General features: G+C 43.6%; 1 protein-coding gene across 5 annotated transcripts in view; it reads left to right on the forward strand.

Moving 5' to 3' along the window:
- The first annotated feature begins 443 nt into the window (after positions 1-443).
- OCLN (occludin) overlaps positions 444-18,479 on the forward strand; it is a 30,779-nt gene continuing 12,743 nt past the window's right edge. The window contains exons 1-4 of one of the 5 annotated variants that reach the window (XM_035099561.2): positions 444-576; positions 4,267-4,355; positions 8,391-9,096; positions 11,133-11,291. In XM_035099561.2, coding sequence (XP_034955452.2) covers positions 4,306-4,355; positions 8,391-9,096; positions 11,133-11,291 — 915 coding nt within the window. In that variant the 5' untranslated portion in view covers positions 444-576; positions 4,267-4,305. Of the gene's footprint in view, positions 577-852; positions 1,025-4,266; positions 4,356-8,390; positions 9,097-11,132; positions 11,292-18,479 lie in introns of those variants that run through there. The other 4 variants (XM_035099558.2, XM_035099557.2, XM_035099560.2 and 1 more) reach the window with 4 other exon arrangements.

An 18,479-nucleotide genomic window follows, 5' to 3' on the forward strand; every position in this document is an offset into this window, starting at 1 on the left:
TGCACACTATTTGAATGACAATGCTCATTAACTGGGGGGAGGGGTTACAGACCCCCCTAAAAAATTTTATGGGTGGGTGAAGGACCCTGGGCCCCTACAAGTTGGCCCCTATTGTTCTAAACGTCTTAGGTTTTTTTAAAATGCCAGTTGTTTAAATGGTCTTTTTTGTGGACATGTTTTGTCTGGTGTTTCGTGGACATGTTTTTATTTGACCATCGTGTAACAACTCCGAATTTAAAAGAGTCAGGACAATTACCCAACACCTGAGTGAGGGAAAGAACCGCCTCCCTCCCTCTGTCCCCCCCACCCCCTCTCAGGTATGTGAGCGATTCCTCGCAAGAACACCTGGTTTCAAGGACGCCAGGATGACGCGGCAGTCTCGGCGAAGTTCACCCCACCTGGGTAAGCGCGTCGAGGCACTTTTTGTGTGCCACTCTCGTCCCGGTATCCCGAACAACAGGGCGAGAGCAGAGCTCCTCTTCCTCCCGAAGGAGCCTTGTCCCTTTAAATGCGCTCTCTCTCGCTCTCGCTCTCTCCAAGAAGCGCTTGCAGGAACAACCTGTTTGCCGCCGGCGGGTGAGTATCAGGTGAAGAGGTCACTCGCGCGCACATCCCCGCGCAGCATTCCCGCTCTACTCCTCCCTTGGCCATTCCGGGGCCCCATTCCGGGCCCCGCCCCCGGGCTAGGAGAGGGAAGGCGCTCGACCCAATGGGATTGCGCCGTGCGCGCATTCCGAGCCTCTCAGTCCCAGCGAGCTTGGCTGGTTTCGAGGGAGCGGGGAACTCCTCACCCCGCCCCCTCCCTTTCAACCCCCCAGGTGTGCCGGCAGTGCGCATGCTCCGCTCGGGTGTGGCGCTCCCCCCCCCCGCTCGCTCTTGGCTGCGGGGGAGAAGGAGGAGTTGGAGGAAGAGATGCAAGTTCTTGAGGCGAGAGCGAGGCGCGCAGCAGGTTGCAGTTTATCGGTGAGCCAAGGTGCGCTTTTCTTTGGCGGGGAGCTGTGTCGGTGAGTCAAAAACGTGAAAGGTGGGGGTGGGGAGGGGGAGGGGGAGACGATACTTTGAATGACTTTGCTCAGGGTCAGTAGTGATTTCAGGTGGGATATCTCGTTTATGCTTGCGAGTCCCAAGCCAGGGTTTAAGCAGTTCAGCCATGCTGCGTGGGCTGAGATTGTGAGGTTAACCCGAATCGCTCTGGATGGAGCCAGCTCGTTCAGGTTACCTGAGTTGGCTGTTGCGAGTGAGCCTTGTAGGGTCCGCCTGGCTTTATTTTGTGGTGGGTGGGGAAGAAAGGAGGAAGACAGCCATGCTTCTCTAGTCCCCCCCCCCGCTTCCCCTTAAAACTTTACAGTACGCGTATCCGAAACTTAAAAAACTTTACAGGACACTCATTTGCGATTCTTTCCTCCAGGTGGCTGAGATTTAATTATCCTCCATATATAACTGAGGTTTAATTTCTTGCCACAGCTGCCTCTTCGTCGTTCTCATGCAAAGTCTGCGGTCGTTATCGAGATATATTAAATTATTGACCCTGAACTTTATTTTGGTTAAGTGGCGTGAATGTTGTCGGTCTAATATGAGTCACACAAAGACACGTCCAGTTTAAATGAACACTGCTCATCGACCAGGTGCTTAAGCCTCCCTGATCCTTACGATTTATTATTTGTTCTTTTGTCTATCATTTAGGAATTAGCTTTCTTTCACTCTGAGCCGTGTTTCTTGAAAGTGTGGTTGTAAACAAGGCTCCTGTAGTCCTGGATACTATCCTTGGAGGACATCAAATGTTCAATGAGTCTGGCAGGTTTTTAGAGTCCTAGGTGCCAAACTTTTATACTGTATTCTTAACTCAAAGCCTAATCTCACTTACGTGGGAGTAATTTACCTGTTGATTTCAATAGGATTTCTGAGTAGACATGGTTAGGATTACTGTTAATTTGCAGGAATTTATATGGAATTTTACTTCAAATTTCTTGTTCACACTAGCTAAAGCACGTTAAAATCCACTCTTCCCTCCCTGCTATTTCCTTGTTCTCTGCTCCAACTCAGTTTTATCTCCGCAGGGAGGGCATCTTTTTAAATAGATGGCCTGAGGGCATAAAACATTTTCGTCAATTGTTTGACTTTTCTGCTCTGTCATTTCCTAAGGCTTTCCAGTGGGTCTTGTTTCTTTGCAAATGTCTGTAGGGTTGTGTTCCGAGTTTCTTATGTTGAAGAACATGCTTTAATTGGTTTTCACTATAGATGCGTTCATGTTAAAGGCTTACTGGTTCTGTATGCCAAGCAGAGAACTAGGATGCTCTGGTGAGTTAGAGGACTCCTGCAAGTGCGTCATCAAGCATTGCACGTTCTGAACAATGCAGTGGGAGGTTGGAGAAGTTTGACGTCTTGGCCAAGGGTGGACTCTGATCAGTCAAAAGCGTGGAAACTGGTGACATAGATTTGTCACATAATTAAATAGCACGTGTAAGTGCGGGCTGGTAGGATGGGTTGAAATTGTAAGCATTATCAGTGTTGCGATCTGGTTGAAGTTTTTCTAACTTTGTGTGTTGTACTTCTTGCAAAGATATGATACACAGTTTTATTTAATAAAATGGATACGTTATATTTTTAAAAGGGGGTATTCTCATTCTTGCATGTTGGTTTCCAGTACATTGTTAAATTAAGAGGGCAATTGCTTCAGAGTGTGGGACTGCAATTAGGTGGAATATTATAGCAATATGTATCTATATCACATTTTTCAAGTTGCATAAACCAATAGCTAGAACACACAGCAGGTGGATCTGCTTCCCTTGCTTTGTATGTATGTTTGTTAAGCCAAATGTGATTTTGTGTTTGTTGGACTTTCCAGTGTCCTAGAATAGGTTTGTTCAGAAGTTAATCCCATTTAGTTCAATGGAGCCTACTCCCTGGGAAGTGTGTTTTGGATTGTAGCGTAAATCATGAAATGTAGGAATGATCTGAGCGTAAATCATGTTTGCACATGTTCATGTTTAAAAACCGGAGGTGAGCTCGGTCCTACATTTATAATTTAGCAATGTGGAATGGTGAAAAGATATACTGGTGTGCTGTGTGGCATTATATTGAGAACATAAATTCCCCTACTTGAAATGCCCCGATCCATCACATAAAACATATAAGGTGTGTGGTTTGTTTATTAACCATAATATGCAAACAGCTTGGAAGTGCCCACAACTTGAGTGCTCTCTTTACATTCCCCTCTTTGTCCAGACAGGAGCAACAAGTTACAAACCACAAGCCTTCGGCTAGCATGACGTCTGAACCAGTACTCTGTTGGTTGTTTTTCCCAAACAAACCATGATAACATCATGGTGAATTTAGAGAGAAGCAAACAAGAATCTCTGGTTCAAACTTCACGGTAAGCCAAAGCTTGTGGTTTGTTGTCCCAGCTGGCCAGAGTGGGTTGTGAAATGGAAGTGCATAATAATCTGTATGGACAAGCCTGCAACTCATGAACAGTATGGATTAAACTAACCATGCACCATAGCTTAACATTACAGTACATGAAAACACTGCCAGAGGTATGTGTAGATCTGCCATCTCACCTAAAATGAACAAGGGAGCTGCTTTGTAGGAGCAAGATAAAAGGATGTATCTATAAAAGTCTGGATTGAAGAGCATTGACCAAATCTATTTTCAATAGATGGAATCAATTTCATTATATTAAAAGGAATGAACGAGGAAGCAGATTATGAGAATTGGAGGGGGGTGCCTCAATTTACAGTATATTGTATCCATAAGCTACAGTCCTGTGCATACTTATATAGGTGCAAGACCCATTGTACCAAGTACAGTAAAACATACTTCCTCGTAAACACACTTGGGATTTCCTGTAAATTTAGATGGAACATAAATAATTGCTCCTGTGTCATACATGGTAAACAGGGATGGTACTTGCATGGGCGTACATAGTCCCCTCCCACTGCTGAAATTAGGCTTTAAAGAAGCATCTTATTGTAGCTGATACAATTGGTTGCAGAGCATGGTTTGTTATGGGGTGTGTTTGTGTGCCTGTGATTGTTTCACCAATTTGTAATTGTGCCTGCGGGCCAAAAAATGTGGTGACCCCTTATAGAACATGAATCATTCAGTCTCTGATGTCTACATCTACTTTGCTGGAAAGAGTTGTGCCGTTATTGTAACTTAGAAACTTACCACTCCATATATTGGTGTGTATAACTATTGATGGTTTGGTTATGGTTGACTTAATATTCTAAGTTGAGTTTCTTTTCCTCCCTTTTCTTCTTATAGATTTAAATTCTTGCAGCTAAACAGTCCAGAGCTTCCATTATGTCATCGAGGCCATTTGAAAGTCCTCCGCCTTATCGACCCGATGAATTGTAAATATCTTTTTTTCTTTTCTTCATGCTAGTTCAAATTATTGTTGATAACTAGTGTACACTGTTAAAGATAAGAATCCTGGCAGCTCACAACATTAATTGTATAAACAGTAGATGCAGTTTATGCTAGCTACTTTGTCACTAAAACAATACATATTTTGAAAATGAAATTATGTAATGGTTGTAACCATAAAGCAGACACCATTTTAAAGCTCAACCTAGGTACTCTGTGTGTGTGGACATACACATACTTTTGAGAATCAAGGGCATAAGGGGGGTAGACTATCCTGCCCCTGCTATAAATTGTACAGCCTTAGAGTAGAGAGAACATTGTTAAATCCACTGTATATATGGAAAGATTTCAAAATGGTTGTGACAATACAATGGTGGGAGAGGTTAGCAAGCAGGTTTGTGGGTTTCATAGCAAACTAAGGTCTTGCTGAAACTGAGTCCATTATTTTATTTATCACATTTACATACCACCTTTTTTCTTCCAAGGAACTCAAGGTGGTGTGCATGGTTCTCTTCCTTTCCATTTCCTCCTCACAACAACCCTGTGAGGTAGGTTAGGCTAAGAGATGATAACTGGCCCAAGGTCACCCAGTGAGCTGCATGGCTGAATGGGGATTTGAACCCTGGTCTCCCAGGTCATAGTTCAACATTCTAACCATTGTGTCATGCAGCTGAGTTGCTTTTTTAAAAAACAACAACAACAACAACAACAACAACCCAGTACACTAGCTACAGAATGCATCTACCCCATCCACTTTAGATTGGCTTATCCAATCATCCCTCTTCTTAAAACACTGCTTAAGTTTGGTAGAAGGCTGCTGGAATGCAAAATATAATCTGTGCAGATCTGTTAGCTACAGTACCTAGGAATTGTGACCATGCAGGGCCTTCTCTAGGCCCGGGTCTGGTGGCGCGGGGCGCCAGGCTACCAGGGGCGCCACTGCGCCCGCTGAGAGGCGCGGTGGAGGCCGCCCCAGGCGCACCTCTCAGCTGTTCAGCGGCTTCAAGCCGCTCTCCGAAGGCGTGCAGGCTTGGGGCCGCCTCCGCTGCTTGAAGGGGCGTCGCAATGGGGCGGGCAGTGCCCCCTGGCCCGGGACCAGCCCTATGGCCAGGCCAGGCTGGGTTGTGCAGGGCTCTGGCCCGCCCGCCACGCTGGGAAACGGGGCGGAGCGGGGGTGCCGGAGGGATCTGTCATGCCAGGGCGCCAGGTATGTTTAAGATGGCCCTGTGACCATGAGGTGTAAATAAATCCTGTGTTTAAATCTGTTAAGACTTGTCTCCATGTAAGGTGCTTAAGGTCAAGGAGTCATTGCTTAATGTGATAACAGTACTGTTGATCTTTGCTGTTTCTGCATATTGTGACTGGTGAAGGTTTCAACACCTGCACTTTTTGTGTTTAAAAACATGTATGTTTTCTGGCAGGAGATAATTACTGAATAACTGAATATTTAATAATGTGCAAAGAATGTGCAGCCTTGTGAGCTGAAGATTTGACTGTACTTTCCTACTGACTGGAATGTTGCACTGGAAATGGCTGGCAAAAGTACAGTTTACTTACTGACATAGAGGAGGTTCATGGGGGAAAGATGGTTTATCTGTGCCAATTGTGATACCTTGTGTCAGCCTCCTACAATCTGAGGAACCTTGAGTGTTTACTGGGGCCTTTGTTTTCTTGCCCGCGTGAGTGACTGGGAAGATTAATAAAATCCTGGTTCTATGTTAGTGGACAGGATTAGTTTGGTGCTACTATAGTTTGGTAATGTGATGTTTTCTCAAGCCAGTGCAATGACGTCATTAAGCCTATGATGGCATTCCTATGGGCATGCTTGTTCCTACAGGTCAGTCCAATCTGTGGGCTTTGCCTCTCCATAAACTTAAATACAGAATGAACCTCACATTGGTATTATGGCTTGTTTTAGAAAGCATTCTGCTTCCCTCCCATATACCACCCTACCTATTACCGTATTTATGTGAATCATTCTAATGCACCATTGAATCTAATGTGCACCCTAATTTTTGCAACGTAATTTGACCAAAAAAGGTGTGTGTTACATTTGAGCAAATATGGTAATTAATTTTCACTTGCTACAGAGATGACAATGGGATGATCTGTGGGACAGAGATTTTTTTATAACAGGGTTTTATAAAATTCTGAAAGATTGTAATTTTCTTAGAAACTGCTACATTACAATCATATTCTTGCACAATATATAATCCTCACTATTGAAAGGTCTTTTGCCATATTTTTGTTAGAAGGTGCTTTTCGTGGTTGTTTCTCTCTCTCTGCAATAATGCTAAAGAACAGGAGATGTTAGAAAATTCAGTATAAATGGCTTTTCAGATTTTTTTAAAGCTAATGTAGGTGAACGTTGTCACAAGATATAAAACTCACGCCATGTCAATTGTAAAATTGTCTTGTGGCGTTTTAGAGGTTGCTTTCATTTTTAAAATACAGTAGGATAGGGTAATCACCTGTTCATGTATTTAAAAAGGGACAGTGCTTTCTCATTTCCGAACCACTTTGAGGCATTTTGCATTCAAGTGGTATATACAGTAACTTGTATGAAATAAAATACATTTTGGGTTTTTTAACTCAATCACACATACAATATGCAATAAATCTGGCTTACCTGAGAGAGTTCATTGCACCCATACCTGTGTTCATAAATGTGTGTGTGTGTGGGGGGGAGAATCTCTTTCCTCTGTCCTGCAACCCCACTTGTAGTCTTATTATGGGCAGAAAAATGCCACTTGTCATACTTTGTATTCAGTTACATGTACTCAAATGTAAAACCAACAGGCAGTCATCCTTGACGTGTGGAGGACTCTACCCTTCTGCAAGCAGCTGTCCAGCTGTGTGCTCCCAACTCCTTCTGCTCAGCACTAATCAGGGCTGAGTGTGCAAGTGTCCCACTTCGCAGCACTATGGAGTGCCCAACCATGGGAACTCCTGTTGCCCTCCAGCCTATGCCACTTATAGAGAGATGGTGAGCATCTGTTCTGTGGAACAGACAGCAGCAGAGGCTCAAGCACCAAGAACTGTGCTGGAGAGGGAGGAGGAAGCTTGATTCCAAGAGGTGGGAGAGGTTATTGAAATGAAAGCTACAGGGCTGTGTAGGTGGAGAGGAGATGAAGGTGCAGCAGGGGCCCACTCCCCATAAGCTCAGAAGGATGGTAGGGGGTGATCTGAATGGAGTTGTGCCCCATCAGAGATGTTCATCTCATCCTGCTCCTTTCCCAACATTTAGAAAGTGCTCAGTATGCAAGGAGCCACCACCACTGTTTACTGCAAGGTGCATGTGAGTGTACACACACACAACCCCCACCCCTTCCCAGTCAGTTTTGGCTACCCAGGCAGCAGCAGCAGCTTATGGCTGAACACAACTAAGTTATGTAAGGTTTTAGAAAGTGGGGCAGAGTGCTTTGAACATGCAGCTGGAATGGGAGATGGGTGCCAACCCTTGTGCAGGCTCTTGCTTCTCAGAATTGAGTGTAGTGTCAGACAAAGACCCTGTCTTCCAAGGGTAGGATTCTGGCAACAAATTTTTGGGTTGACTACTGAGGCCAGCCAAAGTTTGTGAAACACGGTACAGAATACATGCATAACATATAATGTGTATTTCAAACATGGCAGATGTAGTTCTTTATTGTAATTGATAAGTGTAAGCCGTTTAATTATTGCTTGCTGATGTTTAATTTTAGTGTTTACTATTGGATTCTAATGCATTATTGCGTACTATTTTATTTGGTATAAGTTGTTTATTTTAAAGTTATTGTAACTTTGTATATAGGACCTGATTGTTACTATTAATGTTTGATGTTTTATTATTACTTATGTGTGTTGGAACTTAAAGCCACCCATAGTAGTAGTAGTAGTAGTAGTAATGCTATATGCTGTTATATAAAAGACAGTAATTAAATTGTTTTCAGAGGTATCTACCGGTAGGGAAATTAATATTTCATGTTTTAATAGGGGTTCATAACAAGGTTTTTTTGTTTTTGTTTTTTTTTGGATTTTTGCAGCAAACCTTCACATTATGTACCAAGCAATAATGCGTATGGTGGTGAATTCCATTCTCAGCCAATGTACTCTCAGCCTGCATATTCCTACTATCCAGAAGAGGAAGTTCAACACTTCTACAGATGGTCCTCCCCTCCAGGAATAATCAAGATCATGTCGGTTCTTATAATAGTGATGTCCATTGGCATCTTTGCATGTGTTGCATCCACGTTGGCTTGGGACATGGATATGTATGGAACTGGTTTGGGAACTGGTCTGGGAACTGGTCTGGGAACTGGCTATGGCTATGGTATGGGAACTGGCTATGGCTATGGCGGTAGCTCCTTTGGTGGCTTTGGAAGTTCTTATGGCTATGGCTATGGAGGAAATTATATCGATCCCCGAGGAGCAAAAGGCTTCATCATTGCAATGGCAGCTTTTTGCTTTATTGCTGGATTAGTGGTTTTTGTAACGGGCGTTACCAAGACTAGCATAGCCAGGTCAAGGATGTATTACCTCCTCCTGATAATAGGAAGCTCCATCTTCCTCTTTTTGGTATTTATTGCGGCCATTGTATATACACTAGCAGTTAACCCAACTGCACAAGCTTCTGGATCGATGTACTACAATCAGATTTATGCCCTGTGCAGCTCCTTTTACTCTCCTACAACCACTGGAGTCTTTGTGAATCAGTACTTGTATCACTACTGTGTGGTGGAACCTCAGGAGGTATGTAGACGCGATAATTAAGAAATTCAAAATGCAAAATGCTAGTTGTATTTCAGTCCTGAATCAAATGGTGTGCTGAATAATGATGCTAAAACTATTTTTTGTAACTGAGCTATTATTGATTAGTTTATACTACGGTAGTAGCTATTTAGCTAACCTTGGACAGCTTTTGCAAGAATGTGATTGTTCTCTCTTTTTTAATACTGTCTATACTGCTCTAGAGAGGATCCAGATGATTAATTGGAGGCCTAGACCTCGTCAGTAGGGGTTATCCTATGTAGATTCAGGGTTTCAACATGGCTTGACTGGTTTTATTTACTAGAGTCGCATTGCACCTCTAAATCTTGAGTTCAGATCTATGTATCCTGGTTTAAGCTCTACTTGAATTATTGAAACACTTGCTAGGAAGCAGCTGGAACCTACAAACCCTGCTAATCCTTTTAGCTGTTCCTTTTATGGGTTTGTCTATGTTTGTCCTTAATTGAATAACCTGTGCTAGCTGTCTTGGGCAATTATGTTCATGGACAGTAACTCTGTAGACATATTGAATGGTCCTGGACAAGTTTCAGTTCTCCATTTTTTTGTTTGTTTAAAAAAATCTATCAGTCACCACCTAGGATTTTTGCAAAAATCTCAAGAGGATTAATAAAAACAATTTGAAATGAAAGTATGGGGATGCTAAATAGCTGCAATCATATTTTTTGATTACAAGAATGCAATTGTTTGCTTCTGGCCAAGGAAGTTAAAGCATGAAAAATTATGCTCAAATCCCTCCCCTGCCCCAGCTACAGCCTGATCCTAAAACATTTTTTCTCACAAGAAAGTTCTGCTCAGCCTTGCCTTCCAATTAAGAAAATTTTGCAGAAGTGAATGTGAAGGAAATGGCTCTTTGTTTCTTTTCTGCCCTATGACACACAAAAGTAGCCTGAAGGCTGAAATAAAGATGGGCCCCTATCATGAGGAGCTAGTCCAGAACTGACAGAACAGGAGCCAACCAATCAAAGTATGAGCTTATGTCAGATGACCTCCCCCCCCCCAAATATTTGAGAATTGTTTCTTGCAATAGCAGACAAGTCGCTGCTGCTTACCAGGAGGAAGAATTGGGAGGGGCAAGGCAGCAGCGATGTTAGCACGGTGCAAACACACCAGCAGGAGCACTTCCGTAGTTCCACTGGTGCTGCCACCTTGCCCCTCCCACTGTTCTCCTGAGAAACAGGGTGAGCGCCACTGCTCCACCGTGCCATCTGCAACTGGTTTCTTGCATTGCTGTTGATAATTGGGAACCTGTTGCGGAGCCCAAAATGACTTTTAAAAAAGAAGATTGCATGTACAGTATACACATACTGTGGATTCTGCCAGTAAAGCTCAGGCAGGTGCGGATTCATACTTCTCAGTTAATGAGATTGCCCTAGGACACCTTTATTTTTAAGCACTAGGTTCACCTAATTGAGCTAAGCATTTATTTATAAAAAAATTACTGTTAGGAAGGCAGGTATCTCTAAATTATCCTTTACCGTTCATTATTCCTTTCTTAATCCTACGAAAGCCTGAGTTTCTGGATATAGAGTGTATCAAGTCTGAGGAATGGCTTGCCTAAAGAAGTGTAAGAAATTTCTACCTGCATTGAGATGCCAAGTAATTTATGGTGCGTTTCGCATACCAAGTCCTGTCATAATCAGTTTTTGCAACAATCTTGTGAGGTGGGCCACCATTTTAAATATTCTGTTAAGTGCAGTTAAGTAAGCATGGCTAAAAGAATAAGTTGCTTAAGACCAGGCATCCCCTAACTGCGGCCCTCCAGATGTTTTGGCCTGCAACTCCCATGATCCTAGCTAACAGGACCAGTGGTCAGGGATGATGGGAATTGTAGTCCAAAACATCTGGAGGGCCAACGTTTGGGGATGCCTGCTTAAGACCAATGTGTTTGTTGCATTGTTACTTGTAGTTTTGAGAAAGGGATAGATAGTCAAATTTAAGACTATCTTTGTTCTGACTTGTTGCATTTTTAAAATCCTATTGATCTGTTCCTTTCTTAGGCTATTGCCATTGTATTGGCCTTCCTCCTTGTTGTAGCTTTTGCCATAATAATATTCTTTGCAGCAAGAACCCGAAGTAAAATGAATCACTATGGCAAAGTGAATATCCTGTGGGACCACATAAAAACTTATGAAGAGACTCCCAATGTAGAAGAATGGGTAAGTTATGTTTTAATATTTTCTTTTGAAATTTTTGTCTTCAATAATTGTAAGCCTGCATTAAAGATTATACACACATAGACATGTGGTAAATGAGTTGTTCACTACGGGTGTGGGCAGAGAAAAATATCTCAAGTCATATACAGTGCAGAATTGGCCCTTGATTATGTTTTGCTGGTGCTGTTTACAAAGTCTAAATGCTCTTTTGAAATATAAATACTAAGAATTTTCAATGTAACTTCAGGTAATTTGAGAGGTAATAGTACAACATTTGAGATCATGATGCAGATGTTATAAATGTAAGGCTGAGCCCTTGAAATACCTGCACTGAAATATAAAAAGCAGCCCACCTCCTTATGCTGGAGCTGCTTAATTAACTAGGAAAGTGACTCAGTTTAATGCTTGCTTTTTTATGAGTACAGTATTTACTGTGCACTTTGATATTTTATGACTTGCACATGACACGGACTTCGTTTGTCCTTTATCCATCAGGCCAGTGTAAAGGGACTGACTGCTTCATATAGTGCCTTACATGATATGAAGCAAACGTTTCGGTGAGACAGTTTCGGGGCGTGTTCTTTACAAGCTAATGAACCTGTTTACTCATGTTTCACTCTGGCAGGGGAAGTGCGAGTAAAAAAAACCACCCTGAGCCAAATAACAAATCCCAGTGAATAACTATACAGTACCTGTAGCTTTTAGTCTTTACCAGAGATCAGATATCCCAAGTAGAAAATTATGGCTAACTTCTGATACTTGAGGTGGCTTTGTGTGAAGAACTACATTAACATTTTAGAGGAAATCTCTTCTGTTTTAATGCCAGGGGAGTTCTGAGGTTCATTTATATGTAATTGATTTTTTTTTAATGACACTTTGTTCAGGTGCACCCAGAAAACCCACAACGACCAATTTAGAATTATCCAGATAAAGTACTAAATACTAATGGAGCCTTTTATACTGCATGTTCCAAGTTCTGCAACTTGCTACAGCCTAGGACTGTGGTTGACCAGAGTTATTAATAGATCAAGCAAAAAGTAGTGGGATTGGCTGTATATTGCCTTTTGGATGTCCTGGAAATGGTCAAGGTCAACTATGACTTAAGAGAATAGCACATTAGCAACACTGCTCATTCATGCTTAACCCGGTGTGGCTGATTTGTGGTCCTCCAGGTTTTTGCTCAAGTAAAACTCCCATCAGCCACAGTCATAATTACAAGTGACAAGGAATGAGGGGAGTTCAGCAACATCTGGAGACAACAGGTTAGCCATCTCCAAAAACTATAAAAATCTGTCATACGGTAGTTACTGTTGTTGAGTAGTATATTCAATGGCTTATCTAGCACTCTGTATATCCAAGTTGTAAAGCCAGGTTAGGTGGGCTGTTCACAGCTTTTAGAGTGCACATAAAAACACTCTTATATCACCATAGTTCATATGGTAATTACAGACAGTTGTAGCATTCTCTCATTTTGTGGCGGGGGGGGGGGCATATTTAAAAACACTTTGTAATGTAGTTGTACCTTGGAAGTCAAACAGAATCTGTTCCGGAGGTCCGTCCGACTTCCAAAACATTCAAAAACCAAATCGCGGCTTCTAATTGGCTGCAGGAAGCTCCTGCAGCCAATCAGAAGCTGTGGAAGCCCTGCCGGATGTTTGGGTTCCAAAAGAACATTCACAAACTGGAACAATCACTTCCGGGTTTACGGCATTTAAAAAGTTCCAGGGCTTTTGGGATCCAAGGTACCACTGTACAATATATCAACCTAAAATAAAATACATGATTAGGTTTCTGAGATACATGGATGAGTGTTTGATACATCCACATGGCAGGAAATGGAGAATCTTCCTTTTACTTTGATTTTGGCCTAGTTTTGGCAGTAATTATAAACTAGATGTGCAGGGGAAATGAGGATACGAAGCTTCCCGGGACTTGCATAACATTCCTCTGTGTAGGATGTGTACCATGTACAGTAACTCCACCAATGCTGGGCCAGTTTCTGTAATGACAAACCATGGTTTTGCATTGCATGAGCAAGCCTCAGGCTTGCATGCACCCTCCCTTTTTCATGTTCCATTTAATAAGTTATTCAGGATTGCAGCCAATCATGATTTGCTTTTGCATATTTAACAGCAAACTATATTTGCCATAACTCAGGAAGTGTCAGGGAGAGGTGTGAGCATATGTGTAAATACAGGCTTCATTCCTGCATCGCTAAACCATAGTTTGTCTTGTACAGTATATTAATTGAATTGAGGGGATCAGCACGACGACTTCTGGAGTTGCTTATTCAGTGCCTTGGTGTCTTACCAAAGCCGTTTTATGTCCTCAGGCTTACTTTACACCAGGCACCCCCAAACTTTGGCCCTCCAGACGTTTTGGACTACAATTCCCATCTTCCCCAACCACTGGTCCTGTTAGCTAGGGATCATGGGAGTTGTAGGCCAAAACATCTGGAGGGCCACAGTTTGGGGATGCCTGCTTTACACAGTAAATAGACAAACTTAGGTTTGCAACCAAGCATATACTCAACTGGGAGTTGCATCCAATCATGGATGATACATGTGTTTGCATTCAGACTTCATACTTTAGGTGTGCCCTTTTAAATATAATAATGTCAACCACCATACTCTGGTCTCTGCCTGTTCTGCATCACTCTTTAAAACTAGAGGTCATGCATGGATTCCAGTTATGCCAAACAAGAGGATGACTTGCTCCAGCTCTTATAACTTAGGGAAATTGTCTTTTTTACCATGATTTGCATGTTCTCTTTTCTTCTATGCCATAGTCACCACAAGAATCCTGCTTCCAGCTAACATGCTGATACGTGCAATCACTTTTGGTAAATTCAGGCAGTTGAAAATTTTCTAGCCTCCGCCATAGGGAAAATCATTTGGTTCTCATGTAGTACTGATTCTTTACACGCTGGGTCAACAAACCAGCTAAACTAAATAAGTGAGTTCCTTTGACTTTAAGTCAATAGGACAAACTTTGTGCCAATCCAGTTCTCAGGGTTAAATGGTTATTGGAGGTATTCCTTTAAAAAGGGTTGTTGTGTTAATTGGACAGCTATCTTTCATTTGTGGTGTGTGGAAAGTAGATTAAGTTTGAAAAGAATACAATGACTGGGTACATAAGTGAAAACGCTGCTTTCCTAGAAACATTAGCAAAGGAAGAGCTGTAGGTCCATGGTGGAGGCACCCATCTTACATTCAGAGGGTCTCAGGTTTAATCCCTGGTATTTCCAGGTAGGGCTGGGAGAACCCTCCTGGAAACCCTGGAGAGTTGCTGCCAGCCAGTGTAGACAATATGGAGCTAGATGGACCAGTAGTCTTGACTCAGTAGAATGCAGCTTCCTCTTCCTCATGGGGAACTCAGTCATGCAGGAAGATCAACTGATGGTAGTAATGTAAAGTTTCAAAAGACTGCAGAAGGCTCTTTGCAAGCCCTGCATAGGAGGTCCCAAGAGTCATCGCCTGGCATCATTGTGATGTCAGGTGATTGACCAATGAGTGACTCTACCCATCTCTCTGATTTGCCCCACAAGGGGAGATAAGGAACAGATTTTGTCCAGCACACTTAGTCTACCGTACTTGGTCATGATGGCCAAAATAGGGAATTCCTTGCTCTGCATAATCCTCTTAGTCCTTACTCTATTGCAGGCTTCCCCAAACTAAGGCCCGGGGGCCGGATGCGGCCCGCGAGGCTCTTTTATGCGGCCCCGCCACCCACTGCTGCCGCCTGCTCTTAACAGTGTGGCTGCCCACTTCCAGGTTGCTGGAGCGTCGGAAATAGCTTGTGCGCATGCACAAGCGTCATTTCCGGCGCACTTCTGGGCCGGAGGAGGCCCATGTGCATGCGCACAAGCTATTTCTGGTGTTCCAGTGACCTGGAAGTGTGCTGGAAATCGTGAGTGCACACACGTATGGGTGCACGCTCCCACGTGCTTCGGCCCACAGCGCAATTGGTGCTGGCGGCACTGGCCCTCGGCGACGTAAGTTTGGGGACCCCTGCTCTATTGGCTTTCCACTGTAGGCAGACCACCTTTTCCAGCTTGGTTTTTGTTTTCCTTTCCTCTGGTGTCTTGCATTATGCATTGCCATTGTTTTGGCTTTGTTATTGTATATGCCTTTAAAAACATAGAGCAAACTGTGGAAGAATGCCATTTTTTTTTGGGGGGGGGAATACCTTTCCCCTTAAAAGCACTTTAAAAAATATCCATGTAAAGTTTGAAAAACCAGCCAAACTGCTCTTTCCCTCCCTGCTCCCTCTGCCCAAAAGAGAACGTTAGGTGAAGACACATAGTCCCTTTGTAAAAGTAGTTACACCCAGCCTCTTGGATGGGGTTGTTGCTGGCATCCCGCTGTCTGGAGACAATGGATTGTGCCTCCAGGGGTGAAGGAAAACTGCTGTGTTAGTAGCATGGAAGTGACCTTCCTGAGGTGCAAGCCTGGGTAGTATTTATGGAGGTCTTGGGCTGCCCAGATGACAAGACCTCTCTGCCTCTGATGTGGTCCAAAGGAAAGTGAAGCAGCAACAGCAGCAGCAGCAGCAGCAGCAACAACAAGTTTTATTATTTGTACTTCACCCATCTGACTGGGTTGCCATAGCCATTCTGGGCAGATTCCAACAAATATAAAAGCATAGTAACATCAGACATATACTTCCCTATGTATTTGGCACCAGCTTGGCTGCAGGAGTCACTGGAAGGAGGCATTGTTGTTGTTGTTTAGTCGTGTCCGACTCTTTGTGACCCCATGGACCAGAGCACGCCAGGCACTCCTGTCTTCCACTGCCTCCCACAGTTTGGTCGGACTCATGTTGGTAGGTTCAAGAACACTTACAAGGCACCAACTTAGCGACTCCAGTCTGAATTTCTATAGGGTTTACTTCTTTGCCTTTTCTTCTGCCAAGTCAGCGGAGGTTTAGACAGTATACTCACAGAACAATTGTCCATACACACGGTTTCACAAAATGCTGAAATTAGAACCATGGTGCTTTCTAGTGTGGTATCCAGATACCGGCAGGGAATATTTTGCCCCATTGGTTAAACTGCAAATCACTGCAGTCCTGTGCAGCTTTGAAGCCAGAACAAATTTGATACAGCCCTATAACTCAGGGGTGGAAAACATCAGCCTGTGTGCCAGATGTAGCCCCTGGGTCTTCCTCATCTGCATCATAAGCATCCCCTTCTTGCTGCACCCCTGCCCTCCAGCTATCAAGCTTGGAAAAAAAGCCTTCAATTATATACAGTTGTCCCCTGGGTTGTAAACAATTCCTTCCCCAGCCAGGACCCCCTGTGCTGCAATTAGGCTTGAAAGACTTCCAAACAACAGAAGCCTAATTGTGATGTAGGGGAGGGGCTTTCTACTCTCCCCCCCCCCAGGCAGAGCTTGGGAGGAGAGTTAACCCTTCGGTCCCCAACTGTGATCCCAGAAAATCCCTGCTTGCAGGTAGGCTAAGGTTTCTTTCCATCCTAATTGTTGTTAGCGGTTTGGGGTTTGTTTGTTTTTACCCACTTCAAAATCTTTTTAAAAAGCATGTGTGAGCAGGGGGTGGGGTAGCCATGCCCCACTTTTGGCATGCAGCCCTCCCCACAGACAACAGGAAAAGCAGCTGTTGAGCTGAAGAAGGCTCCCTGCCAATACTTAGCCATCAATCTCTCGTGGTCAGAGCTGCTCCAATTCATGCAGAGAAATTTCTGCCTAGTGGGTGTTTTATGCCTTAAAAGAGAACTACGTGTGTTCTGTGTCTCTTGATATGAGTGGTACACTCCATATGTAACTCCTGCCCCACCTCAGAATGGCATGACTAGAATTATTTAGCAAGATGTCACAGCCAGGGTGGCTGCCCCCACCCACACTGTTTTTATGACATGGTATCTTATAGTTGGAATTGTTATTACAAATTCTGCCACCTTGGGCTGAACATTCCTGAGACTGGGTGATTTCATTTGTTCATGCATCAGCCTGGAAACTGACCTGGATCGCTCTGGATTGATATTCTGGGTCTTGCCTTCAGCCAGCATGCCTGGGGGTCAGAGCTGCATCATGGGAAGCTCTTTGAACTGAGAAGTTGGCTGATAAGAGAGCCACTCACTCAAGGGAGAGGCACTTGGATTCTGCTCTGGGCAGTCTGCTTTGGGTGAGGTCAGCGAGGGTGCAGAGAGCTGAGCCTTTTCTGTGGAATGCATTTCCCAGAGTGGGCTCCCTGGCTCCCTTGGTGATAGCTTGTTGCTGAGAGGTGAAATTGTGGCTCTGGTTGAAAGCTTTTCCTACTGGCTGACTTGGTTTGTGTGTTTAAGCTTGCTTAAGCTTTTAATTAGCCAGTTATGTTTTGATGTCTGAGTTATTCCTGGACTACTGGGTTGGTTTGTTTGTTTTTCATTTTAGTGCGATAGTTGTTTATATTGATTTTTTTAAAATGAACCTTAATGTGTGCATTTCATCACCTGCTGTTGTTCTACAGCAGAGAAGGTGACTAAATGCCTGTATTTTCCTGATGAGTCAAGAAAGAGGATTCCCCAGTGGGAAGCTCTTGGTGTTCTTGGTGTGGGATACTGGGAATTCTCAGGCTCCATCAACAGGCATATAAAAGTCACTGCAATAGGTCCAATTCAAGTAAACAGTTGTGGTAGCAGGAACCAGTACAACAAGTCCTGCTAGAACAATGGGTCTCCCCCTCCCCCGGTCTCCTACCCCTGAGCACCCTGGGCACCCCCAAACAGCTCTGGGAGAACCTCAGAACAGTACACAAGGGGAAGGGAATATCATTTGTTCTAGTAAGCAGGAATGCTTGTGCTGACGAGCAGACATAATAGTGAGATGTTGAATTCAAGTTCAGCATTTGTTCCAGTTGTAGTCCCGTGTGTGAGGGGCTCTTGAGAATGACTTCTCTAGAAAGGTGTCTCATCTCGGATCTCTTTACCTGTGCGTCAGACTAAGAATACATGATCACTGTGCATCCCATTCTGCAACAAACAAAAACACCCATGTGATGGCTGAATGGCAGAGACTCCGAAGTGACATATGCATTAGCGGCTTAAATCATAGCAAGGTTGTTTCTTCTGCTGCATTTCAAGTCTCATTTGCACATTGCTGTATGCACCAAAGAAGGGACAGGAATGTGCATTGCCTGTTAGGTTTCCCCACCCCAGCAACTCCCCAAACCCTTATTCAGGAAGCTGTAATC

This window comes from Zootoca vivipara, chromosome 11 (genome assembly GCF_963506605.1).
Source record: "Zootoca vivipara chromosome 11, rZooViv1.1, whole genome shotgun sequence".
NCBI classification, from domain to species: domain Eukaryota; kingdom Metazoa; phylum Chordata; class Lepidosauria; order Squamata; family Lacertidae; genus Zootoca; species Zootoca vivipara.